General features: G+C 44.4%; 1 protein-coding gene across 6 annotated transcripts in view; it reads left to right on the top strand.

Annotated features, from left to right (window-relative positions):
• Window positions 1-26,836, top strand: part of fnip1 (folliculin interacting protein 1) — a 54,449-nt gene extending 27,613 nt beyond the window's left edge. Inside the window, exons 7-20 of one of the 6 annotated variants that reach the window (XM_071541526.1) lie at window positions 49-132; window positions 4,661-4,732; window positions 6,768-6,903; window positions 8,584-8,785; window positions 9,486-9,568; window positions 16,508-16,654; window positions 18,828-18,997; window positions 20,396-21,264; window positions 21,334-21,463; window positions 21,557-22,217; window positions 22,435-22,600; window positions 22,887-23,087; window positions 23,574-23,689; window positions 24,167-26,836. In XM_071541526.1, the coding sequence (XP_071397627.1) occupies window positions 49-132; window positions 4,661-4,732; window positions 6,768-6,903; window positions 8,584-8,785; window positions 9,486-9,568; window positions 16,508-16,654; window positions 18,828-18,997; window positions 20,396-21,264; window positions 21,334-21,463; window positions 21,557-22,217; window positions 22,435-22,600; window positions 22,887-23,087; window positions 23,574-23,689; window positions 24,167-24,245 (3,116 nt within the window). In that variant the 3' untranslated portion in view covers window positions 24,246-26,836. Of the gene's footprint in view, window positions 1-48; window positions 133-1,534; window positions 1,610-4,660; window positions 4,733-6,767; window positions 6,904-8,583; window positions 8,786-9,485; window positions 9,569-16,507; window positions 16,655-18,827; window positions 18,998-20,395; window positions 22,218-22,434; window positions 22,601-22,886; window positions 23,088-23,573; window positions 23,690-24,166 lie in introns of those variants that run through there. The other 5 variants (XM_071541525.1, XM_071541524.1, XM_071541521.1 and 2 more) reach the window with 5 other exon arrangements.
• Window positions 26,837-27,049: the final 213 nt, after the last annotated feature.

The following is a 27,049-nucleotide window of genomic DNA, read 5'->3' as shown; positions in this document are numbered from 1 at the left end:
CCTCTCCCTCCCTCTCTTCTTTTCTTTGTTTTTGTTTGTGCTGCGCAGGATTTTCTCAACTCTGCAGCCCTCGACGGGCCTTCTCTGAACAAGGCCCTCTGCGCCTCATCAAGAGCGCATCTTTCTTTTCAGGTTGGCGCTCAAACTGGCCGTGACTGGTGTGTGCAGTTGCATGCTTGTGTGTAGGCTGTAGCAGCAGCAGCAGCAGCACAATTGGTTGTGCAGGCATTGACTCTGTGCAGTTGCATGCCTGTGTGGACATTTTGGCGCTAGTAGTGGTAGCGACAGTCGTAGCATGCGATATCGGAGCATGTCTGCAAACATCTTGGGTCATCTAATACCTGCAGAAATAATTCATGGGATGCGTTCACACCAAGCACATTTGAAGCATTTTTTTCTAACTCTGGGTAGCACCAAATAACCACACCGAAACACCTGAAAATGCTGGTCTCAGTCCTCTGCCAAGCGAACTGCGGTGTGATTCATTAGGACTGAAAATAAGTTTCATAGGTATCAGGAGACAGATGTTGATGTCTGGTAGCAAGCAGTGCCACCAGACACTCATACTTGGAAAGCCTAGCATAACGAAATGAACCGAGGGCAAATCCAGAGAAGGTAAATTACAGCGGAGAGAGTAGACAAGTCCGTCATGCTTAGCTAAATTTACAGGGCTGGAATTCGATTTGTTTTTTTTACTCCACCCCCACTGTCAAGATCTCTAACCTGGTGGGGTAACAGGTTACCAAAACTCTGTCCAATAAACCATGTGAGTCCATGTGAGTCCATGTGACTTTTGTTTACAAGCCCTGGTTTGTTTGTAATTGGGCAGTGTGAACCTAAATGAATGCAACAAAGTAAACTTTTCCACTCCAAAGAAAGCGAACTGTAGGTGTGTGTGTAGGTGTTGCATTCGTAGTGTTTTGCTTGGAGTGCCACATTGGCCAATCGCAGAGAAGTATAATGGCTTTCAATTGCTTCCGTGTGCTTGGCTAAATTTTTTGGCAGTGCTTGTGTCCCATGAGACCTACCCCACCCATTGGCCATGAAGTCGTCCAAAACAAACCAAAAACATATCTGCAAGTACTATCTGACCCAGGTCTGCAAGTGTACTGCGCACGCGGGCATGGTGCATGGGTTTATCTGCTCACTGGTGTTGGTGGCTGTAGCTCTAGTAATAGTTTTTGCATTTCCTTACCCTCCCTCTCTTTGTGTTCCTCACTCACTCACTTAGATCTTATATCCATGATACCTGGGCAATTATTTTAGGCATTGTAGATGTGCAATTTAGCCGTAAACTATGACCAACACTGCCAACATTTATTTTGCCGATATGAAATGCCAGCTTTTGCCTTTTTTTTTTTTTTACCCTTACTGATCCAGGGAAAGTTGACTGAGCATGCATGCAGCTCCAGCTTGCTCAATGGCACCTCGGCAGTAGTTGAAGGAAGAAAGGGAGAGAGCTTCTCTTTTACTTCCCCTGTCAAGATTTTTTTCAGCCAGTCCAGGAATTTAAACCGCCGACAGTCCAGCCACAAATCCATTTCTTGAAAAGTGGCATGTATCGCATGGGTGACCACAGTGGGGAATCCTCTGTCTTCTATCACTGGAAGTAAGAGTGAAGCACGGAGCTAAATGCAGAACCGCCTGTTCTCGGCTTACTTTTGTTCCTTAAAGCCTTTGACCACTATAATATCTGCATTTGTTTCCATGCCAGTAATTTAACATCTTTCTGCAGGCAATATTGCCCATCTCATTGCCTTAAAAAGTTGCCCATGTATCCCATGTATCATCACTGCAAAGGAATAGACTGAATTTTCAGCAGATAAGCACTTTGATCAACTTTGTTTTACAACAAAGACTAAATAGGATGATAATGATTTTGTACACTGTGTATGTTTAGTGGACGGACCAAGATTGCTTAGCATAAACTTCAAAGCATATGTGTTTTACATTTACATTTCACACTTGAAGTATTTATCTGACACTTAGGCACAGACAGAATGTGCTTTATAGGCCTGAAAACGTGAGGAACACCTCTCTGCCTTGATTTTGATAAGCCTGGACAGGCAGAAGTGCTGGAAATGTGCTTTTACTATCGCTAGGCAACCACAATCAGCGACTGTCAATCACTTAGCTAGCGTAGCTAATGATTGATCTAATGAGCTAAAGATAATAAGCTAATGTCGTTAGCTAACTGAAGAAGAAAAAAGAAATTACCATCCATATCAATCGTGACACTAATTTGTCTCCAAGCCTGACACTGTTTATTTTATCATGATATTCTCTGTTCATGAAAATGTATAATTCAGGGTAAAAGTGCTACCACTAGTGGCAAGTTAACCAGAGAGCTTATTTGCAGAAAATTTTCAGTGTGTATTCCTCTAACCCCCCCCCCCCTTCCTCTTGCCCTGCCCAAGGGGTGAAACCTCTGCCCTTGCTGTAGTGGAGTGTTAGTGTCGAGGTGGTGAGGTCTATAAAAAGAGCTTTTTCCTGTGCAGTGCTGCCTGCCCACAACCCTGTTTAGGGCACCCTTAGGTTAGCATGGCATGTAGCTCTGTCAGTTATGCAACGCTGGAATGGCCATAAGGAATAGTGTGCCACAGGAACACAGTCACACACACGCACACACACGCACACACAGATGCCTTACAGAAAAAGCCCCTGTTGATTGGCCCATAACTCATATCAACAGCCCATCCTGAACTACGCTTTCAGCTGCACATTCAAATGATGCTTTTGTGGTTTTCACACCTCTCTGCTGTGAGTAGCGTTAACTTTTTTCCCATTTTCCCGCCAAGTGTTGACGAGGAGGACATCTGAGAACAAGCCAACATGCTTACTGACATCCATATCGATGTGTCTGTTGTATCAGGTTATATCAAAGCTGTAGCAGCTGGTTTAGATATCCTACGATGACGGGGTGTGAGTCAACAAGCAACAGCCCATTACAACAAGTTGTTTTGCTTGTGTTGTGACACTTCCTGTAATTTTTGGTGTTAGGAAATAAAGGCTGTGCTAACAGCATGAGAATCAATCAGTAAGAGTCATTTGACGGTAGAGTCTCTCCCAGTACCTTCTTGTTTTCTGAGCCTCAGGAACCGTTATTTGCCTCTTGTAGTGACTTTGCAAGTCAGAGTTGTAGTGTCGTAGTCTAACTGAGGTACAGTTGTTTTGAATAAGCCATCAGGCCTTGGGCAGTTTTGGCTGGCGGCTATTGGTAAGGCTGTCAGTTACTAGCCCCTTTGTACTCTGTAAACTCTGTAAACTCTGAATTGTCTACCAGCCAATCTGTCACATCTATTCTTCAAACCCCATTTTGACTGTGGAGAAATAAATTTGGCCCTTTTTAATTCAGCAGTCGAGAAATAAATTAGCCTCACTACATGCAACTGTTTGTAACTGCCCTTCTAGACATGAACACTGAGGATGTGAGGGATAAAGTAGAGGAGCATTAGACTCGATTTGTTTGTGGTTGAGTAGAAGAGCAGTAGAAGGTTCCTATCAGCTGTGTTGGTGGTGGTGGGAGAGCGGAGCATCTTCAGCATGCGTCCTGCTCTGTTACGCCGGGTTCAGACCGCAAGCGTAAGCGCCGCGAAGCGCCGCGAAGCGGAGCCAGTTTCCTTTCGGCGCCCATGTTAACCGATTTGACCGTTCAGACCGGGCGCGCCGCGCCTCAGCGCGGAGCTCCGCGGCCGGCTCGCGATCTGGAGCGCCAGTTTCGGCGTCTGGTCTATTTTCTCCGCGAGCCGCGGCGCGCATTTCACAGGAAAACGCCATAGAAAACACTATAGATGGTCATATCTCCATTATATCACCACAGAATCACAAATATATTAAATGATCAACTTACCAGGGTCTTCACTGTTGTTGTTGATGAATCAATCTGCACTGATGCAAGTTTTAAATGCAATACATTGTAGGATGATGATCTATCTGGTTTTGAATTATCACTTGTCTTTTGAAAATTGCATCTGTTATTGAGTTACCACAAAAGTAAACAAGGATACATGTTTAAGTTTGTTTATTTATAGGCTACTTAATTTATTTAGGCCTATATGTCATTATTTAAAGAGACAGAGATAGAGAGAGGGGGAGCGAGAGATAGCTCGGTCCCCTAGGCTTTCCTAATTATTGCCTGATCACAAGTCACGACTCTTGCTGAGAAAACAAACAAATAAACGTGACAGCTTTGATATGAGGGAGTTTGTGAAGAAAGGGGGAAATTAAGAAGATGGAAAATATAAAGTTCATCCCTGATGTGGAAAAGTCCAGTGAGCTGTCAGCAGTGTTTCTACAAGGACAGCAGTGAACAGATGAAGCTTTGGTGGCTGTTGGAACACAGTGTCAGCAGCTACAGCCTGTTTCCACAGGGTTTTCTCCTCCTGTAGAGCAGAATCGCTTGGTGACCGGCGCGGAGAAATGCGCGTCTGGTGTGAACAGCCAGGCTCCTGCTCGCGTGTGAATTGACGCTTCGCGGCGCTTACGCTTGCGGTCTGAACCCGGCGTTATACTGATCACACTGGTCTGTTTCTCACAGGTTGTGTTTTTTTTCTGTCTCCTTTTTGTCTGTCGTCTCCCCCCCCATCCCCTCTGCATATATTGTTTCCTTCCCTTCTCTCTCTCTCCCTCTTTCTCCCTCCTTTTCCCTCCCTCCCTCCAGGCCACAGTCACCCCATGGACATGCCGGGCCGAGGGCTTTACGACGAGAGGGACAGCGGCATCGCCAGGTCAGGTAGGTTAATGAGACTTGGAGCTAAAGCCTGGATTGACCTACACTCAACGCAGCTCTCACTTCCACACCTGAGCTTTGAGTCAGACTTTCGTTTATTCTCAGGGAAGGCCCAGGAGGTGAGGCAACGGGGGAGATGAAGGTCATGTCAGGAAGGAATAGGGCTGTGCAATTAATCATGCCGAATTGTAGTTGTTAGTTTTCACAATATAATTTCTTTTAAAATGTCTGCTGTAGTTGAAAGCAGCCAAGATGGTGAAATAAGATGCAAAAAGGGCAGTTCAGTCATTTTAGTTCCCAAAATTACCTGACCAGTGTATCCTTCTCCTTTTTTTATTATTATTTGAGGAAAAGGTTCATCAAGTAAGAGTATAGACAAAGTATTAAAAAGTAGTAAAAGTGCTGTTTGTTTGCACACAAGAAAACTATTTTTGCTTTCCTGTTTTTTTCGTGTAAAAATTTATGAATATATACAACCAGATCACTTTTTATTGCACATCAGCCCTTCATTTTGCCTCAAACACACCATCGGTTCGGCAAATGGTTTAATCTCTCGCAGACTTGATTACCCTAAACGCGTGTGATGCATCTAATGGGTTTTGTTACAAGCACTTCCTGGGTCAAAGTGGTTAACCCTCACTGACCTGCTTTAACTTCACTGTCTGTTCAAGGGGGAAGTTGGTAGAGTGGGAGTTGAGCAAGCTCTCTGGTCTCTTCCACCTGTGGTGCTTAAGCTGAGACTTTCCGGATGTAGCCTAACATGTGCGCACACACACAGTTTTCCATCCATTAACCCCTCATAGGTAGAGTATGCCATCGTCGGGGCCTCTAGGCTCTGGAAAACCTTGTGCAATGGAAAGTGACCCCTGCCCCTCTCTCTTCTACCCCCCACCCCACCCCATGTATCCCCCTGGCATGGCTGGTACGTGAGGAATTGCGCTTTCTGCTCGAACCCGGGTCACATGCAGAGGATTAAATATAGCAGCTCCCAAAACCTGCTACTAGTAAATGAACTTCTAATTTGAGCCGCGTCCTCTCTCCTCTTCTCATCTTCTCCCACTCCGCCTCCCCCGCTGTGTTGGGCGGGAGAGCTCTATCTATCTCTGACACACACACATACACACACATACACACACACACACACACACACACACACACACACACACACACACACACACACACACCTCCTAGTAGTAGTCTCTCTCTTTTTCTCTCTCTTTCTCCCTTCACACACATGCATAAAAAGATCACACACACCTCCTACATAGCTCATGTGACCATTGATCAGTGCCCACTGCCTGGGGCATAAATAACTGTGTGATCAGGGCATGTGTTCAGTGTGTGTGTGTGTGTGTGTAGTGTAGTGTAGTGTGCGGACAGGTTGTCAGTGACTTGTCCAACTGGTGTTACGCCAGGTTTTCCAACAACAGCAGCATGTGACAGTTAGCTAGCTAGCTGATATTGGATCCAGTATGAAAGCTATCCAGTAATTAAGGGGCTGTGTGTGGGAAATGATGAAGAGGTGTATGTGTGTGTGTGTGTGTGTGTGTGTGTGTGTGGGGGTGGGGGGGGGGGGGGGGGGGGTGTCTTGTTTTGAGTTCTTAACTTTGTCTTAGTAAGATGTTTTATTCTAATTCTGTAGCTTTCTCTGTAGCTGTATGTGTGGGAGAGAGAGCGAGAGAGAGAACTATGTGGATGCCGTTCAGAATGAGTAACCCTCCACACCCGTTGTCTGACTCACTCTTGCCCTTTTTCTCTTCTGTCACCCACCATCCCCCCCACCCTGTTCCCTCTCTCCTTCTGTTCTCCTCTCCTCGTCTTCACCTCTGTCTTCCCCTGCTTTCTGAATATCTACATCTTACTCTCCTCTCTCTCTTTCCATCTTTTTGTATGTCCTTCCTTCTCTCCCCCTCGACCTTTCTCCTCTCTTCTCTCATCCCCCTTATTCCCCGTCCTTCTTCACCCCTGTCTTCCTCTCTCCCCTTCTCTCTTCCCTTCACTCCTCCCTCCCTCCCTCCCTCCATCTGTCCATCCACAGCCTCTCTGAGCAGCCTGTTGATCACTCCCTTCCCGTCTCCTGGCTCCTCCCTGACCAGCAGCTGTGCGTCCAGCTACCAGCGCCGATGGCTCCGCAGCCAGACCACCAGCCTGGAGAACGGGGTCTTCCCCCGATGGTGAGACAAATACACACATACATATGTGTGTAAGATACAAACACATTCACATGGATGCACATGTACTCTCATATGCACACAAATACACAAACACCTCATATAATCTGTAATCTGTACACACGTTTCTTTCTTTGATGGACACTCACCATGATTTCTGCAAGTGGCACATTCTCTGCCTAGTCCATTCTCTAACCCTTTCACACATGCGCACACACACGCAAACAAGCACACATGCATACACGTGATACAACACACACACACACACACAAATGCACAGACAGAGGTGCTGAAGTGAGTGTTTAGGAGATGTACAAGGAGATAAACAAGCGTTTCATATCTCCTATCTGTGGTCCAACTTTCCTAATGTAGACTCCCGCGCACACACATACACATACACACACACACACACACACGCACACGCGCACACACACACACACACACACTCACTAATCCCCTCCCTTCTATCTCCCCTGCTCAGGGCCTCTGTGAGGCCTTTGTAAAGTTTATCCTGCTAGGACTTCCTCAGATTCCAACAGGCAGCTGGGGAAATGACACACACTACTGCTATGTACAAATAATTGCACGCACGCACACACACACACACACACACACACACACACACACACACAGTGCTCTGACTAGAGAGGATGCTGTGTGAGCCTGTCACTGTAAACACAGCTATCAGCCTCAGAGTGCTCTAATCTTCCAGACTCTAGCTTCAGCTCGACGGCACTAAAACATCTTGTTTACCTGCTGCAGCAGTACAAGATGCTACGATTGAAAGTCGCTTCATGTATTTTTTTTTTCTTGCTGAAGAGATGTAATGTTAGCTGTTACAGCAGATAAAAATATATTTTTAAGTACTGTGCATATAGGATGTGTAGAAGTAACATCTAAACAGTAGTTCACATTTTGTACCTGCTGCCACAGAACAAGAAAGAAATTTGGCTTATTTCTTCTGCCCAATAGCATAGGAGGCTCTATCTAAACACTACTTCAGCCTGTTTTGCTGTTTCAACACACTGTATGGGGTAATATGTATGCAAAATCATAAGAATCTTCTGGAGGTGATGGCTACACATTTCTGTACATTTTTTCTCCTGCTGTAACTTTACATGAGGCAATAGCTGAAAAGCCGGATATGTATTTTTCAGTTCCTGACGTTTGTTTTGCTTCACCAGTATGAGACACAACTGAAAGACACAATGTATTTTTTTCAGTTTCGCTACTAGAGTAGGCAAAATAAAAGGCAAAGGCAAATTTATTTATATAGCACATTTCATACCCAAAGGCAACCCAAGGTGCTTTACAGAGAACACATGCAAAAGCACAAGAAACAAATGATAAAAACATTAAAAACGAGCAAGCAAAAGGACACAGAATAAAAACAATAAAAGCAAACAGGCAAATGCCCACAGATTTAAAAAAAAAAGTTAAAAATAAGATGAAACTTTATTGATCCCCATGGGGAAATTGGGTAGTTGCAGCAAAAGATTCACATGTTAAGTAGACCGTGTCGGTTGGAAGTATGGGCAGTTACTTACAGTTGCTATATGCAGATGTCACTAGCAGACAAGACTGCTTACTCAAATGTGGATTACAAAATCAGACATATGATAGCTAAACGATGCACATCTGAGCAGCGCTTCTGACATTAACTCTCCCTCCTGTCTTCTTCAGGTCGGTGGAGGAGAGCTTCAACATGTCCGACGAGAGCGGGGGACCGAGCCTTGGCGTGGCCCGGAAGAAGAAGATCGCCATCGGGGTCATCTTCCTGCTGTCCCCCGACCCCGAGGAGAACAACCGCTTCCAGGACTTCTTCTTCTCCCACTTCCCTCTCTTCGAAAGCCACATGAACAAACTCAAGAGCGCCATCGAACAGGTGAATCATGGGGTATATTCGTACGTGTGGGTCTGTTGCTTCGATTGTAGACGGACCGCATATTTAGCAAGGGAGGAGCTTTTAGTGATGTCCCTCTGTCTTTCTTGCACTGATGTGGTGTGTGTATTTTTAAAGTCAGCCATGTAGAAGAACTGAAACTGATCCAGTCTTGATTATTTGTCTAAAGATCAGGGATGGCGATTTGTCAGGGGTTTGTTTGCCTTCATGTTTTGTTTTGTTTTTGTGACGCACAACTCCCATTCATTTCCAGTGGGAGATCATGATTTTCCTGTGTTTGCATTCCCGATCGCATCCCTGATAGATGTTCTAGATTTGCCTGTCAGTGAAGTCCGTTTAGTACTGAGACATGAATAGAACCCAAAATAAAAACTTTATATCCCCTGCTGTTGTAATGAGAGGAGCTGCTGTCAGACCGATTGACCGGTCATCCATATGAATGGTCATACTTTGTATGTCTGTGGTTTTGTTTACTGGTGTCTGTTGCTGGCAGCGTTACAGTGTTGGAAGACTGCCGGTTTTATCCCCCTTCTTCCCTTTTTCCTCCCCCCTTTCTCCCCCCCTCGTCACATTTTTTGCTCCCCCCTTTGCCCCTAACTATGTGTTTATCAACTTCTGTGCCCATTTCTAAAATTGTGTGTGTGTGTGTGTGTGTGTGTGTGTGTGTTGTGTCACTCTCAAGGCCATGAAGAGTCGCCGGTCAGCTGATGCCAGCCAAAGGGCGTTGGCTTACAGCCGAATGGTGGAAGGACTCAACGAGTTCAGGTGGGGCCACAACTCGGATTCACTCACTATGACTGACACAGACAAACTCACATACATGTCTTTACTCTCATATCTCATAACAGGATGCTGTTGACGCTGTTGTCAGATGCGCTTTAACAGCAACATGACTCCATAGATTTTTAGCATTGGTAGCCTGTATGTGAATCTCTAACCCCTAACCCTAGCAGTGCTACTTCTACACTCTTCCCTCCTGTTCACTTTGTGTTTATCTGCAGCACAAACTGAGAATCGCTGCTTGTTTATTCGAGCCAGTACTCTCAGTTTGATTCTCTAGCTGCTTCTTCATAGCTGGACCATGTGAGGCTTCATAGGGGAGAAGACAAACTCTTCATTTTTTCATAACAAGTGGTTGATATTGAACACTGTTGTTCCCTGCTGACAAATTATGTCCTCAGGCAACAAGATGTGAAAATGTTTTGTTAGACTGGGGACACTCTAGAAGACTTTTAAAATCCAAGCCAATTTTGAAATTGCGTTGCATTACACACATGATGGATTTCACTGTTTTGTTTTGTTTTTGTTTGTTTTGTTTTTTGTCCTCAATATGCTCACAGTAGACAATTAGGCTACAATAATAATAATAATAATAATAATAATAATAAACTTTATTTATACAGCACTTTTCAAAACCGAGTTACAAAGTGCTTTACAACAAGAAAAATAGAGTTTAAAAAGTCAAAACATCATATGAGATAAAGGACTTAAAAATAGAAAAAATCACCATATAAAAGTAGGATATCAATGAAATGGAATACAATAAATAGTAAAAGTAAATAAAATGAATTAAAATAGAATAAAATAAGTTAAAATAAACATTAAGAGAAGGCCTTTACATATGGCAAGGCCCTGGTATCATACACTTAATTTTATAACTGATGTTATCATGCTGACTCGTCACTGACATCAGCACCTCTAATCTCACAGGAACTCACGATTCTCACTTCTCATTCGAGATTGGCGGTCTCCGCTCTTGGGATGAATCTGTGATCCCCCCCCCCACACACACACACCACAGGACTTGTTCAGGATCTGTGCAGATGTCGGGGCGTATGTTTGAATTTCGGGCCATATGTAATGTGTCGCTGTATTTGGTCATGTAGCGTAAATCAAACCGGTGCGTTTACCAGGGACAACAACATGTTTACTCCCACTTTGCCCACAGCCAAACTGACAATCACTGCCTGCTTTCTTGAGCCAGAATGCTCACTGCCTTTCACTGTGCATGTTTATTGGTGCCAAACCCTCAATCACTCACTGGCGGTTCACCAAAGCCCAGATCTCACTCTCATTCAGTCTCTGTGTACAGTGGCCAAACTCTCATTCTCTCACTATGTGCTTAGCAGCGCCAAAATCTCCACTTCATCTCTGCTTACTGAGAAAAACCTGACATTTAAGATCTGTTTCCAGGAAACGCACGATGCACTTAAAAGCCACGTCCTATATTTATTTTCTATGTCTCTGCACCATAAAATCTGATGAGGAAATTCCCGTGGAAGGTAGTCACAAGGGCAGGCTCAGGCTTCTTATATCATTCATTTTCTGGATACCTATCCTGACTGCACATCATGAGAGTTTCGTTTATAGTTTGCAGCCTACAGGAGTTTGTCTCCTGGTAGTAAAGTCACTGAATGTAGGCAGGATAGGTTGCATGAAATGCAGGTGAGATAGAAAGAGAAAGGCGAGGTAAAGGAACAGTAAAATATCTTTCTGTCACGGTGCTGATTTGCCTAAAAGACAAGGAGACAAGAGGCATGAAACGACTACAGAGGCAATTTGATGCGGATGTCACCAACCGGTTTACTTTCTTCCGAGTGATTTCTTCTTCACCGTCTTGCAGTTTAAATCCTTCCAAAGTAGTATTTTTTTTAGTTTAAATTTCTGATTTAAGACTAGATTTAAGGTGAAAACAGACAAAAAAAAGAGGAGCTCTGGCAGAGGAAGCCAGTTAATTGACATTTTTCACATGTCACAGTGTCTCTGGCCCACATCGACACTGCTTAACACATATTTTCCCCAGGCCACCGTAATGGCCTGGTTGGTCACTGGCTTACAATTCCAAGCATAGTTCAATAGTGAAGTCCCAATGTTCCGTAAAGTACGTCACCAAGTAAAAAATGTTCCCATACTTGCCCTGCGTTACACACGTTACAGCACTAACATTTGGGCAGCTGTAATGGCCTGAGTGGTCATTTTCACATGCCTCTAATTCCAAGCATAGTTTAGTTCAGTAGTTGTGTCTGTCTGCATGTATTCACACTGCACCAGCCTAGATTGTCCCTTTTCACGGAATCTCACAGTTATGTAGTATACAAACAGAGATAGTTATGCATGCAGGGTGGGAAATGAAAAGCACACACCACTCCAAACGCTGGTAAATTGTGTGTTTTGTAAGTTTGTCTACTCTGTGGGTAACCAGCCATTATTTGGAAGTCCTATTCTAAAAAATGTACAAAAATTACCTGTAGCTGACTGGTAGAATAGTGAAAATTATCGGTGAATTTTGGGATTAACCAGCCAGTGTGGCCAGTGGTTTAAAAAAAGTCAGTTTCCTTCCAAGTATGTGTGTATCACAGGTTCTTGCAGTTATGTTCCATGTCATCAAGACTTTGGGAATTGGGGAATTATCCAGCATCTATCAACATATTTTGATCTATATACAGTACAATAGTTTTATTGTATCATAGAAGAGCTAGTTACCCAGATGTTTTTATATTTTATATTACTTTTCTTCACACGGCAGTTGTCACATTATGTTTCTACAAATTGACAATAATCCTAAAATACTGCTTTCATTGCATTCATCATTTAAACAACTGAACCAAATCCCTTCTGTCAGCATTACGTTTACATTAGGGCAGTAATATGTATATAGTAGTATGGCTGTCAGTGAGGACTTTCTGTCTCTGGGCAACAAGGTAGATTAAGTTTATGGGATCTGCGTAAGGAAGGTCAGGGAGGATGGCGAGGTGAGGTAACGTTGATTCTGTAATTCTGCTCCGGTTACCGATGTGTGGTGCTGAGATGTCAGAGCAGTCAATGATTAATGAACACACACCGCGGTTTGTGTGTGAGGCTGGCATGATGTACGCAGCCTTTGACCATCCTCATATGTTCATGTTGCGTTCCTATAACTTGAGCCAGGGCAAGGTAATTAATAACATGCACAGTTAGCACGGTAAGAGATGCAGAGATACAGTATATAGGGTGAGGGAGAGAGGGAACACACTGTTCCCTACCTGTCTGAGCACATTACATGAGGGTCCATGGTTCCATTCTGGCTGAAATGCATGCTGGGAGTCCTGTGCTTTAGGGCCGTGGGCAGTGTTGGGGAAGCTGCTTTGATGGCATGGTTTTATAAGCTATAGTTTTGTTAACTAGAGGTTTTTTTAGAACAAGTAGTTCAAACGACTTAGTAAAAAATGGTTGAATCTACATTTGTGATTTCATATAACAATAATAATATTAATAAACTTTATTTATATAGCACCTTTCCAAGACAAAGTTTACAAAGTGCTTTACAAAATAAAAGAAGCAGTACACAACAGTACAAAAACAGGGACTAATAGACAATAAAGGTTAATAAAAACAAGTTAAAAACAAGGCAGCAATAAAAGGAAATTAGGAATGGTAAAAGAACAGCAAGAAGGCTAGTCTATAAAAATGAGTTTAAAAGAGACTTAGTGTTAAAGAGAGACTTAAAAGAAGAAACAGTAATACAAAATCACACGACTGAAAGAAAAAATACCACTGTTTAGAATGATAACAAAATTGTGTTTTATACAACTAAGTTTGTGAGACATGCAAGTTAGCATGAAACACACAAGCATATTTATGTGTGTGTCTTATGCAATGGGCACATTTGTGTGTGTGTGTGTGTGTGTGTGCACGGCTGCCTGCACCACTACACTCTCTCTCTCTCTCTCTCGCCACACACACAGGCTGGCTGGCACTTCCCTATCTGAGGTCCCCCCATCGCTGCAGTCATATGCTTGTTGGCAGCCGGCCACAGCAACCCAAGCCTCCTGAGTGGCAACCCTATCTACCTCAGACACTGGCCGCGAGCACCAGAATAGTAAATAATATGTCCGTGCCAGCAGGAGGAACGCTATTGCCTGGGACAAACAAAATATCTTTAAAATCTCACCTTCAGACAGCGGCTAAATATACGCCAGGGCCGGTCTGGGTTTTTGCCATTTAGGCTTTTGACTTCATGGAACATTACAGAGGGAAAAGGGTAGAAATGCCTGCTCCCTGATACTGATGCTGCTTTGACGCAGTGCGAGGGCGGGCACGCACACATACCCACGCAGGCAGACAAAGATAAGCTCCGCACTTTGCAGAGGCATGTGTGCATAAAACTCACACTAGCCTATATTGGGATTATGTTAAGGTTTGCCGTTGCAGTTCAAGCGGGAGTAGTGGGTGAAGCAAGATGCTGCCAGGGTTAGCGGCATTTAGATGACTCCACCCCCCTGCACCTTGGGTTATTTCTCAAAACCACCTCAAAGTGTGGCATGCTGCAGCTTTCAAGCCTCATCAGAATGGTGCTTTTTTTTTTTAAGGCTTGTGGGCAGAATTGCACCAGTCCCCATAATAGTATACAGCGAAGTGAAACAAAAGCAGAACTAGTGAAAATTCACTGAACAAGGATTCGAAAATGCTGCACAATCAATCATGCATATTGCGATTTTAGTTTATAAAACAGTTGTCCAGTATTGGCAAATAAGCAATATTTAAACATTTCATTTGACTTCATTTAAGATGTTAATATATGATCTGATACAAAAACTGCAGTAAATACTTCCACAAATCATTGAGACTAATAATCATGATTAATTATCGTGATCACAATATCTAGTTGTTCAGTTAATACATAACTGTGCAGCCCTAACCCTTATGTGTTATCATCATGGACCATAAAGACCAGACCAGTTTCATCCTAATGTGTTATCGTTATTTCTTTCTTTCTTTTTTTTTAAACCAACTTTGCGTAAGCACAGCACAGCACAGCACAGCTCAAAGCCAAAAGCCTGTAGGTCAGAAATGTATGAATAAGTGCCTTCCATAGCGGGGCGGTTTAAAACTGGCTCCTCGGCCTGACGCGCCACCTTCAGTTCACGTCACAGCCGCGCTCCTTAAAGTTCACCTGAACAGCTGGTGCACAGAGGGTGAGACTAGATCCCCCTCCTCCTCCTGTGAGCTGGCTCGGCCTCAGACTTCTGCCCACTGGGAGCTTTTAGTAGACTAATATATACCAGACACCGTGGGGTCAAGTGGGGTTTAAAAGGGCCAGGGACAACTCAACCTGTTTATAACACAGGAATGGAATAAAGCACTATTAGGTCATTTGATGCTACAGTCCAACTGAGAGATCATCGCTGCTGCGCCGCTGACAACGACATGCAGAGCGAGTCAGAGACATGGTTTGGGGCGTATTGAGTGACAAGTGGCATTGACTTCATTCCGGCTTGCCCTGCTAAATCCTGCTATGGAATCCAGACTGCTTAGTACCATGGCGCACTACTGTGAGCTGTCACTTCTTCATGCTAACCTTGAGAGGACAGGTTAAGGGGTTTGTATTTAAGAGGAACGACGACGGAGCTTTTTGCAACAGCTGCATTGCGATACACTGCAAATTAGTTCTTCTTTTTGCACCCATACTTGTTACTTCTCCTTATCTACCTGCAGCAAAGACTACGTAGGTGCGTTCTTGTTTTCCTCCATGGAAAAACACAGCATCTCAAAATAGTATGATCCCTGGAATAGTGGAGCTCTGGTGAAGGTCACTTTCACTGTGTGACACCTGTTTTTTCTCTCAGCATGCAGCCTGTCAGCATCTGCCCCGTCACCGGGGTCGCTTTTAGGTCACTCAGGTTCTGATTTGGGTGCAGAATTAACCTTGTTTACAACCTCAGACCTCCTGCAGTTTCCACCTAGCCTTGTAATTTAAACACTAGAGCAAGCTTGGGAAACAGTGCAGTCTTGACAGAGCTAAACCTTATCACTAGGTGTGTGATGGTGAAGGTTTGTCAGCGAGAGATGGCCTTGGGTGATTGTAACTGGCTAAGGCAATAGATGTTAACTTGATCATTGAGCATTCCTCAGCTATGCTATTGTGTTAGCCATTTTGCCAAAGACTGCAATTGTGATATGGACACAGCTTTTACTACATAAGCTGTGTAGGAGATTCTACGCAATAGAATTACTACATTGAAAGGTCCGAAACACCTTGTCCTCTAATAAAAATTGACAGCTCTTTTCAATAAACTGTGCATCCCCGGCATTAGCTAACGAGAATCCAGCAGCTGCAGTAGCAGGCTCTTGTTTTCCTCACTCAGCATACAGTACATATTTCAACGCCGATAAAAACGCCCCGATTCTCCACATTCCTCAGGCTGCAGAGATTCCCCCTCTGCCTCTGTGTCAAAGCCTGGCCCGCTGCCGAGACATGCTCACCATCACACCCCACCACGCTCCATGGAAACTCCAAGTCCTTCTCAATGGACAAATGCTTCAACTGAGGCACACACACACACACACAGATAGACATAGAGGCGTACTCGCACATGCATAGTCACACAAACACACAGACACTGTACAGAGGGAGAGGGACATGGGTTTGTTTATGTGTGTGTGCATGCATGAGTATGTCTGACTGTCTCTCACACACACACACACACACACACACAACCAGGGTCTCCCAGGGCCTCAGTGCAGACAGCGAAGCTCTGTGAACTGAGATCTCTTTTGTTCACCCCAAGAGACAATAACATGTCTGTTCTCTCTCTGCTCCGTCTCTGTCTCTCTGTCTCTGTTTTCTCTCTTTCTCTCCCTTCCCCTCTCTCTCTCTCTCTCTCTCTCCCTGCCCTCTTTCCCCTCTCTCATCCCCCCCCCCCCTCCCTCTCGTTCCCGCTCCAGGACGACCATCTGTGACCTCTACACCATGCCCCGGGTGGCTGAGCCCGTCTGGCTGACGATGATGTCTGGAGCCCCAGAGAAGAACCAGCTCTGCGGTCACTTCATGAGGGAGCTCTCCCTGCTGATGGAGCAGGCCTCCAAGAACCAGTTGAGTGTCTGTCTGTGCTCACACCAGGGCCCCCGCTGGTCATGGGATTTCTGGGATATCATGGGATTTTGAGAGGATTTTGAGAGGATTCGTCTGTATTCCAGACAGGGAAAGCCAGGGAATTTGATCAGTTCTATGAGGAAGTCGGGGAATCCAGGGAATTTTACAAATGGATCACTTTAATTTTACAGGAATATACCAGAATATATTTTCACACTTCTTTCACACATTTATTACGTTACATAGTGGTTTTCCGCTATTTCTGTACATTGTATGGCCACAGCGAACCCACATGTAGTGGAAACTTCACTCTTTTAGAACATTTCTGAACAAAAAAACAGCATGAAGAAATGGCGGGAACCCTGTAATAAACAAGCTGGGCCTGAGAACAGACAGAGAAACTGCTATAGTATAGTGCTTTTATTTCCACATATAGACACAAAGAAAGACAAACACACATACACACCGATGCGAAGAAGGAAAGACGCACATGAACACAGACAGAGAGAAATGTTGTGCACACACATAGTCTTTCTACATCTTTTGTTCCCTTGCACTTCCTGACTTATCAACACAGAGACACACATGCATGCTTGCACAGTGCACACACACTATTCTTTTCTCTCTCTCTCACACGCACACGCACTATCGTCTATCTCTCTCTCTCTCTCCCACCCAAAAACACACACACACAGTCTCTGTATGTTTCACACTCAGTATTTACTTGTCTGCCTCAGAGGGAGCTGTGAATGTGAGGATCCCTGCCAGTCTCTAGCCGGTTATTGTTGCCGTTACAAAGCCATGCCAAACCACTGCTAATTGTACATATATGAATTGGTAGCAAGGACTTTATTGAACATCCCCCAGTATTCAGAACAGTTGATTTCAGTAGTATTCAAGTGTGTTGAATCAGCTACTTCAAGATGACCTTAAAGTAATAATCCCCTGTTTTGCTAATCTGTAATTCATCATATACCCAGTTCATGAAAGTTTTTACCTTTGCTGTTCTAAATACCCGATGTTGGGTAGGAAAAAACCTCTGGCGCAGAGGAATTTATGAGTTTTACATTTCCAGCAGCGGCAACAGCGGTTTGTTTGGAATAAATAAAAGGAGAACTGGTTAGTTAGCGTGAGCAGTGATAGCTACCATGGCTGAACAGACAAAGAAAAGGGCGACACCTGCAGAAACTCAAACTTCAGCAGAAAATCTGAGGCAAAAGACGTCACAGTACTGACCACGCTGTTTGATTAGAAAGTGAAAAGTGATCACTGGGAAGCGCGGCGCAAAAACACCACAGCGAAGACCGCTTGGCACCAACGATGTCGCCAGAATCGAAACAACAAAAACCCAAAGATTTTGAGGATTACCATGTCCAAAGATGATGTAAATGGTCAAGACCCCCCACTCCACCCCTACTGGCTTTGAACTTTCTTACCTTCTCTAAATTCCCGAACACTTTCTAAAATGTTGAATTGAAGCCACGTGTCTCCTTGGCAACCATCACTTCCTAGTTCAGGCTTCAAGTCACTATTCCCACAAACACTGGTTATGTTGACAACCAAACAGCTACTTAACCCTCAAATGAAGCCTTGCGTCTCCTTGGCAACCATTGGGATTACTGTATCACACAAATTCTTAATTCAGGCCTCAAGTCACTATTCACATGACTGAAAGTTGCGATGACGTGCACTATTACAACTGTGTTCTGACACACGCTTGGACCTGACCACCATGACACTGTGAGTCATGGGACAGGAAGGGAAGTAGACACTTGTGGTCAAGACTGAGAAGTGAATCACACTAATAGAATGTGTGTGTGTGGATCAGTGTCATGCGAGCACAATCCATGTGTGTATTGGCATGTGGCTGAGTATCGATGCATGTGTGTCATGCATGCGTTGTGTTTGTGCGTGTGTGTGTGTGTGCGTGGCACTGAATGTGTCAAGAAAGCACCTGACCAAAGTGTGTGTGTGTGTGTGTGTGTGTGTAGTGAGAGAACATTTGACTTGGCCAACCAAGATCTGGAGGGGAAAGGGAGAAAAAAATACAGTCCACATCGGTTATAAACAGTTGCCTTTTTTCTTTTTATTATCATTTATTCTACCTTCTTATTCTATTCTATTCGATTCTACTCTATTCTCTGCTGACCAAGCTGTCTTCCTATTTTCCAGATTCCTCCCTGCGTTATTGACAGCCATCCTGACCAATCATCTGGCCTGGGTGCCCACAGTCATGCCTAATGGGCAGCCTCCAATCAAAATCTTCCTAGAGAAGCACTCTTCCCAGAGTGTCGACATGCTGGCCAAGACACACCCCTACAACCCACTGTGGGCACAGCTAGGTGAGACACACACACACACACACACACACACACACACACACACACACACACACACACACACACACACACACACACACACACACAGACTTGTGTATTCTTCAAAGCACTGAAGAACACCTGTGGTAGTTAACAAGTAAAACATGACGCCTGTTCTCGGTCTTCATCTAGACTCCAGGCATCCTAACATACCATTCTTGTTGATTACAACATTAAGACCAGTTCGGACAAGCTCTCAGCCCTTCTCTTTAATCTCTATTATCCACTAACGCTTTAATCTCTCTCATTGGTTTGTCAGTGTAATAGTCATAGGTGTCATAGTGCACTACTCATAACCACGCTTTGCTCATCTCAGTACCAGCATTTCCTGTGAAAGAGTGTCATGCTAGCTAAAAAAAAAAAAAGGAAACATGGACAATATAGAGCCTCCTAGTTTCTAATGGTGATGTAATGGTACTGCCCTAAGAAACTGGCATCTGAGGTTTTATTCTGCCACTCATATAGACATGTTTTAGCTTAGAATGAAGGTTTGAAATGAGAACACATGGATGACATGAACACACAGATAATAGTGTTTTTCCTTACCTTTGAGGATAATTAAGAGGAAACTGAAGGGGCAGTTGAGTTCAGCCACAGTTGAAGTGTTAAAATGAGTGAGTATAGTGTGAAAATTGAATAAAAATCCATAATTTTCCAAGTATAGGCCAGTTGATAGGGGTCGGAAACATTGTGCTTGCTTGTAATGGAGCACGTTGGATTAGTGGAAACCCGTGGATACATTTCAGCAAAAATAGATGGAGCCCAAATGTGTGAATAGGTGTGTTGATTTATAGATGCATATAAGTAATGACATGCTATAAATATCAGACAGCTTAAAGAGTTTATTGAATAGTCAGCATTCTCACTGTAAGTGCAATGGATAACAATTGGAAACTGAGTAAACAGTGCCACCCGGTGTTCGGACTAGAGAACTGCAGAGCGGTGCATCAATGTATCATGTTAAATTTAAGAAATGGATCACTGAAGTAAAGCAAGTAAAGAAGAGATGAGAAGCATGGCAGTGTTAAAATATGTATAACTGTATAGTACTAAAAACAGGGAACAGTAATACTTGAAGATGCTTTTATCAGTCCAGAAAAAGTGTAATTTGTGTTGTCCTCTCTCTATCACAGCTCAATTGAGATCAAAGAAAACCTTGGCATTTTACAAACCACTAAAATATGAATATTGACAGACTTTCTCCAGAGGTTACAGTGTAACCTCTAATATTTAGTATTTCATAAGATAAAAAAGCAACAGTCAAGTAAATAAAAACACATATTCATTATTAAAATAAGTAGACACATATAAAAACCTGTTCACTGATGCTACTTTCCAATCTCTTGATGTCCGTGTTTTTAGGTGACCTGTACGGTGCCATTGGCTCTCCGGTGCGTCTGTCCAGGACAGTGGTGGTCGGCCGCAGACAGGAGCTGGTCCAGCGGCTCCTGTATGTCCTCACCTACTTCATCCGTTGCTCCGAGCTCCTGGAGACCCACATGCTGGACAGCGCCGAGGACGAGGCCATCGTCATGCCCGGCTCCCTCATCACCACCTCCCTGAGGAGAGGAGAGGTGGAGGAGTCCGACTACGTCCTGGTAACCGTCCACAAGCCCAGCGGGGACTACCTGTCCCAGGGGGCTCATGGCCGGCAGGTTGAGGCCGAGGACAGCAGCTACCCCTCGGACAACAGCCTCCAGAGCAGCACCTACACGGACACGGAGGCGGAGCCCGGTGCCGGGGACACGCCCAAGGAGGAAGACGAAGAAGAGGACGAGGAAGACGAGGAGGACAGCAGCGAGAGTCAAGGGTCCAGGAGCAGCGTGCTTCAGACCGGACACAGCGAAAGTCACTGTCGGAGCCAAGGCACGGTTCCTATTATCAGGACTGAGGAGGCGGCTGAAACCAGGGAGCTGCACACGGAGTCAGGTAGCCCGCTGCACGCTGAGGCCAGACTGGAGACGGTGCTGCGCGTCGGCTCGGCTTCCCCCAGGGAGCAGGTCTGTGTGCTGGATGCAGAGACCAAGGGCGACCTGGAGCTCCTGGTCCCATCCATACCCACGGCCCTGACACCAGACTCATCCCCAACTCTAATTAGCCCAGAGGGGAAGGACGCAGAGGCAGAGGCTGGGATGGAGGCAGGGGTGTGGGCCAAGCCCATTAAAGTGCTGGCCCCCCGAATCTTGGGGATCCCTCTAGAGAAGAAGCCCCCGGATAAGAACCTGCCTGCCGCAGTGCCGGTACCGGGGATGCCTGGAAACACGGCGACGGGGCCCATGACGCTGACACTGACAGAAGAGGAAGAGCCGGCCACGAAAGTTACCTTCCTCATCGGAGACTCGATGTCTCCTGAGTCGGATACAGAGAGCCGCAGGAGGAAAGTGGAGGAGGAGATCAAAAAGCACAAGAAACACCTCAAGGACAAACAACTGCTTCAACAGCAACTGCTACTGCATCAACAACAACAGCAAAAACATCAACAGCAGCAGCAGCAGCAGCAGCAGATGAAAGGAGCAGATTCAAAGACCAGCAACAGCAGCGCATCATTAGCGGACCAAACCAAACAGACCAAGGAGGCTCCAGCCCTGCTGCGGGTCTCCAGTAAGATGCCCCAATGGAGCCCCGACTGTATGGACTACAGCGAGTTTGATGAGTATTTCAGCCTGGAGAACCCTGTTGAGACCAGGACTATAGACGACGTGTCCAAACAACGACAGGACGCCAGTGCAACGGACAAAATGCACAAAGAGTTGCTGGACCCCTCGGGAGTCCCTCGGCCCCGTGTCGCAGAGGCCGTCCAGTGTCAGATTTTGGGTTTGGGTTTGGGTCTGTGTCTAAGTTCAGGTAGTGGAGATGTAGGGTCCTGTAGAACGGGGGACAGGAAGGGGGAGACTTCGATGGAGGTCCAGAGGAGGTGTAGGTGTGGGTCCACAGACTCCGCCGAGACCTGCTGCTGCAGGGGCTGTTCTGCTGAGCAGGACAAGGGCATCGTTGTGTCGGGCGCCATCCCCCAAGATGGCAACAACAACAACGGCAGCGACAACAAAGGGGACCAAAAGAGGAAGGCGGCGCCAGTCAACGACTGGGAGATCCCACGCAACGAGAGCTCAGACAGCGCGCTGGGGGACAGTGAGAGCGAGGAGACGGAGGATTGGCAGGAGGAAGTGGTGGTGCCTTTCCCTGGGTGAGTAGGAGGACACACACACACACTCAGGCACACACACACTCACAGACTTTTCTCTTCCAGTTCACACACACAGTCAGCTGTATTGGCATGAAGTGCAATTCAGTATATATTGTCAAAGCTTTAGTTGTAATCAAGTGAGAACAGCAACTATTCATCCTCATCGTTTGATAAATATTTTTGACACAAATCTCATGGCATATTTTTCCATTAACAGGTCAAAGTTGGTGGAGAACTACTCCAAGCCAACCATCGCCAACTTTGGCCGGTCTCTGTTTGGAGGCTACTGCCCCACCTACGTGCCAGACTTTGTACTGCATGGGATGCCCAGCGACGAGAAGTTACGGCAGGGCCTCATGGCGGAATTGACCCATGCTGTGCAGGTAATGGATTGAAGTGTTTGGATCTATTCAGAAGGGAACTTTACGTTTTTCCACTGCCAATAGAGATACAGAATACTAGATTCTAAATACTGGCTCGGATTATATTGCTTTTTCTGAACAATGCAGAATTCATAAGTTTAAGGTATTTGGACAAAAATTATTGTATTATTCCTCCTTAGAATGTTCTCTCACAATTTTCTTATATTTATATGTAAGAAACCTTTTTTTTCCCCTTTTTTGTATATGCTGTACTGTCTGACATGAACATTCTGTCCCGTTTCCATAGCATCCAGTGTTGGATGAGCCCATAGCGGAGGCTGTCTGCATTATAGCAGACACAGACAAGTGGACAGTGCAGGTGGCCAGCAGCCAGAGACGGGCCACAGACGTCAACAAGCTGGGGAAGGAGGTGCTGGTGTCCAGCCTGGTTTCCAGCTTACTGCAGTCCACTCACCAGCTCTACAAACTCAACCTCTCACCCAACTTTGTACGTTACACCCCTCATAGTTGCTTCTATAATATTTGTGAAGCAAGTAGAATAAGTTGCATAGCGACCCAGTCAACATGCCATCTTGTGAGCACTTCATTTACACTTTGGTGTAAAGAAACGGCTCGATGGCCTTCTGTTTTAAGGACTGATTGTACAAGACTTTGATTTCAGTCTAGTCTGAAACACATTCACCTATTATAGGGATTTTAGGGTTTGGAGGATTGTTTTTTTTGGTTTGTTTTTCTGGGTTCAATTCCCACTGAGGTCATCCAGATTAAAAATGTTTGCATTCATGATATTGTAAGATGCTTTGGTTTAAAGCTTCCACCAAATTGAATATATCTGTGTCCTATTAATTTCTAATGCCGATTTGTATTCTCGGCACCCTATCTGCTGTATTCCCTCCTTTTTTGGGCTGCCTCACCACATTGATTCTCCTGCGTTACCAACCGTGCACGTTCCCGTCTCTCTCCTCTCTCCCAGTGTATAATGCACCTTGAGGACCGCTTGCAGGAGATCTACTTCAAGAGCAAGATGCTGGCTGAGTATTTGAAGGGCCAGACTCGAGTCCATGTCAAAGAGCTGGGCATGGTCCTAGGGTAAGCAGTTCTCTTCATTCCAACCTCACAGATGGTATAAAAGCTTTATTTCAAGCTCCAATCCTGCCCTTTTTTCAGAAATTCATGCAGAAATTCTGAAGACGAGACCATTTTGATCTAAAGGCTTTATGCTTAAATGCTTGAAATTTGAAAGTTGATGCCTATGTATGAATTTCTTTCCAAAGCCTTTGCCTTTCCATCAAGGCAAAGAATTTAAAGAATCTAAAATATAAGATAGTTTTGATTTGTTTAACACTTTTTTTGGTCGCTGCGTAATTCCATTTGTGTTATTTCATAGTTTTGATGTCTTTACTATTATTCTAAAATGTGGAAAATGGCAAAAATAAAGAAAAATGTGGTGTGTCCAAACTTTTGACTGGTAGTGTATGTCACTTCTAGTAGGACACCTGTGTTTACCTCCAGACCTACCAGCTTGGAGTTTATCCTTTTCTGATTTTGGCTCTTTTATCCTTCCAGAATCGAGTCCAGCGACCTTCCCCTGTTGGCAGCGGTGGCCAGCACTCACTCTCCCTACGTGGCCCAGATCCTGCTGTGAGACTGCGACGGCACCTGAGGAAAACCAGTCAGACCCGGCGGTGCCGCTCTGGCCCCAAAATGGCCGTCCACGCTCCTGCACAGCTGCCCCAACATGGCTTCCTGACCTGTGTGCTGAGGCTGAGTCGGGGCTTCGCAGAGCGTGGCCTCTTGGACCACGGCCACCGCCGGCGCCGCCGCCTCCTCTCCTCAGAGAGCTGGCGGCGGCTGCTGCTGCTGGATTTGGTGCAATACTGATTTTGTACCACCAGGGGGAGTCAGAGACCACAGTCCCGCCGAGGGAGCGAGGCTCTGCTGACGACTGAAGCGTCCCTGAAATGACCTGCTCCTGTTTTTGAATGTTTCTTTTAAAACAGGACTTCTTTCTTTTCTTCTTTTGGACACAAAAGCCAAAGACTTTATTAATTTTTCCAGTTGAGAATGAAAATTAAGATCTATAACAACAATGGATTTCATTTCTACTGTGTTTTTTTTTTTTCTGTACAATCTTAAACCCAGTCATAGGAAGCAAAGGACTACCTGTTTAAGGGAATGGGATGGACATTTATTTTTATTTACTTTATGGTAAATATCATTGAGAACATTATCAATCTCACTTACGCCAATTATGTTATTTTGTTTATCTTCATGTATTTGTTTACAAGCGAACTTTCCCTGAGATATCTCAATGAGAATTTTTTTTGTTAAATTACAATGCACGCCTCCATAAATTCTGACTTTAAAGCCTATTTTTCGGGCCAAGTGGGGATTAATCGATGCACACAGTGATTTTTAGTTCTCTACAAACTGGTTTTGAAATGGCTAAAAGTGGCTTTGACATTCTTATCATAGGTACAGCACTACCTCAGATCTTAATATGGGCAATGGATACTACACACATTTACAACCGCCCCATAGAAAACCCTGAGGTATACTTTTTATGCTATTTTAATCAGAGGAATGTCAGCGTGAACTGTGTGCGGACTCTATGCTGTGTTCTTTGTGAAAAAAAAGGGAAGACTGTTGTTTTATTCCTTTTTTTTTTTTTAAGATGATCGTTGGACAAAGAAAAAAAACCGACATATTTTTGCTTCAGAATGTGATGAAGGAGAAGGGTCCCTTTCTACTGTGGGAAAAAAGCTAAAACACGCATTATCTACATCTATTTTAAAACCAAAATGCTGAAATATTTTCACACTTTTATAGCTTTCGCCACCTTCATACGATGTTTACGGCTTTTGACGTTTTGCTTCAGAGACGGGAGAGGAGGAACAAGAGTGTCGGCCTTACAGTGGGTTAAAACATGTATCATTTACACACTAGATTTTCAAACATCCTCCTGTGTTTGGAGGACGTGTTTATTCGCAAAATACCACAGAATGCAAAATGGAAAACTACAGTAGCACCACTTATACTTTTGTTTTATTTTATTTTACTGTTTTGTAATTTTTCCATGACATTGATATGTGTGTGATTTTGGAGGTTATGCCATATAACCAGGGTGCGATTTGCTGGGGGAATGGGGGGGGGGGGGGTGTACTAGTGTTGCTTTCCCACCTTCTGCTTTTGGATTCCCTGCCTCTATGAGCATAAAGTTTCATCTCCGGTGGGGCCAGACAGACCTCTTTTCATTATTATTATTATTATTATTATTTTTAATGAAAGCCAGCAGCTGATTGCGTTAAGGCTGCTAGAAATTAATCTGTATTCTCTCTGTAGCAGCCAAAAGTGACTGCACCCAATATTTCCTTCAAAAAACAGAGAGGAACCCTTGAGCTCCAGATTTATGCATAACCCACATTGTACTTTCCCATTGTACTGTGCTGGTAAATTTCCCTTCATGACTGGGAATTGTAAGCAAAGGGAGAAAATATGAACTCCAGACTGAGTCCATTAACTCTGCTCAACCAGATTTAACCTGTAAGTGGTTTCTGGTTTTCGTGACAAATTTCACACACATTACATTTTAAAATTTGAATGCTGCTTAGGCTTCTCGCTCCCTCTTTCAAATACTGTATGTAACAGAGCTTGCTGATCAACATTATGTATACAATATATGTTTAATTTGTATGCTAGCTTGTATTGGTAGAAAATGCAGGATGAAATGGCAATTTTTCCCTCCAGGAACTAGACAGTCCCCGTTCCAAAAAAATCCCCCCCACACTCTTGTTTTCTTTTTTAAAAACCCAAATCGCACCCTGAATATAACCTGAGTCTTAATGGACATGTGGCATGAATGCATCAGAGGCTTCTGGAGAACTTTGTTTTGCTGGTGAAAAATTGAGATATATATATATATATATATATATATATATACATGCTTGTTACTGTATGGAAGATGCTCCGCTATATCAGCCTACATTTTGTACAACCCCCCCCCCCCCCCCGCCCCGCCATTACGTTTAAAAAGGTATGAATTTATATCTGCTTTTCCCTCTTTGTATATGAATAAATTATTTAGTAGGCCACGGTGTGCGTAACGGTTCATGTAAATTGTACATACTCAAGTTTATTTCCATTTATTTGTACAGATTGTCTTTAAGAATATTGTCTCCTCAAATTATTATTCTTTTCCCAATTTTATGGGAATGTTGTGCAATAAAGATGCCGATGTCAGGATTTTCAGCGTCTCTGTGAATGTTTTCTGTCACAGAATCAGAGGAAAGAGAGAGAGAGAGAGAGAGAGAGGGGGGAAGAAAAATCCACTTTATTTCCTGGAATTATTCCTCTCTTGATGTGTGAATGTGTGAAAAAAAACGATTTCCCAAAACTAGAAAGGAGAGATCCAAGAGCCGTAATTCAGATCCAGGAATTCATGACAAAAAA

This window comes from Centroberyx affinis, unplaced genomic scaffold (genome assembly GCF_046629955.1).
Source record: "Centroberyx affinis isolate AG114_WGS23_722 - 3 ecotype Tasmania unplaced genomic scaffold, CSIRO-AGI_Caff_v1 ptg003896l_1, whole genome shotgun sequence".
Lineage (NCBI taxonomy): Eukaryota > Metazoa > Chordata > Actinopteri > Beryciformes > Berycidae > Centroberyx > Centroberyx affinis.
This window is presented reverse-complemented; position numbering and strand designations above follow the sequence as displayed.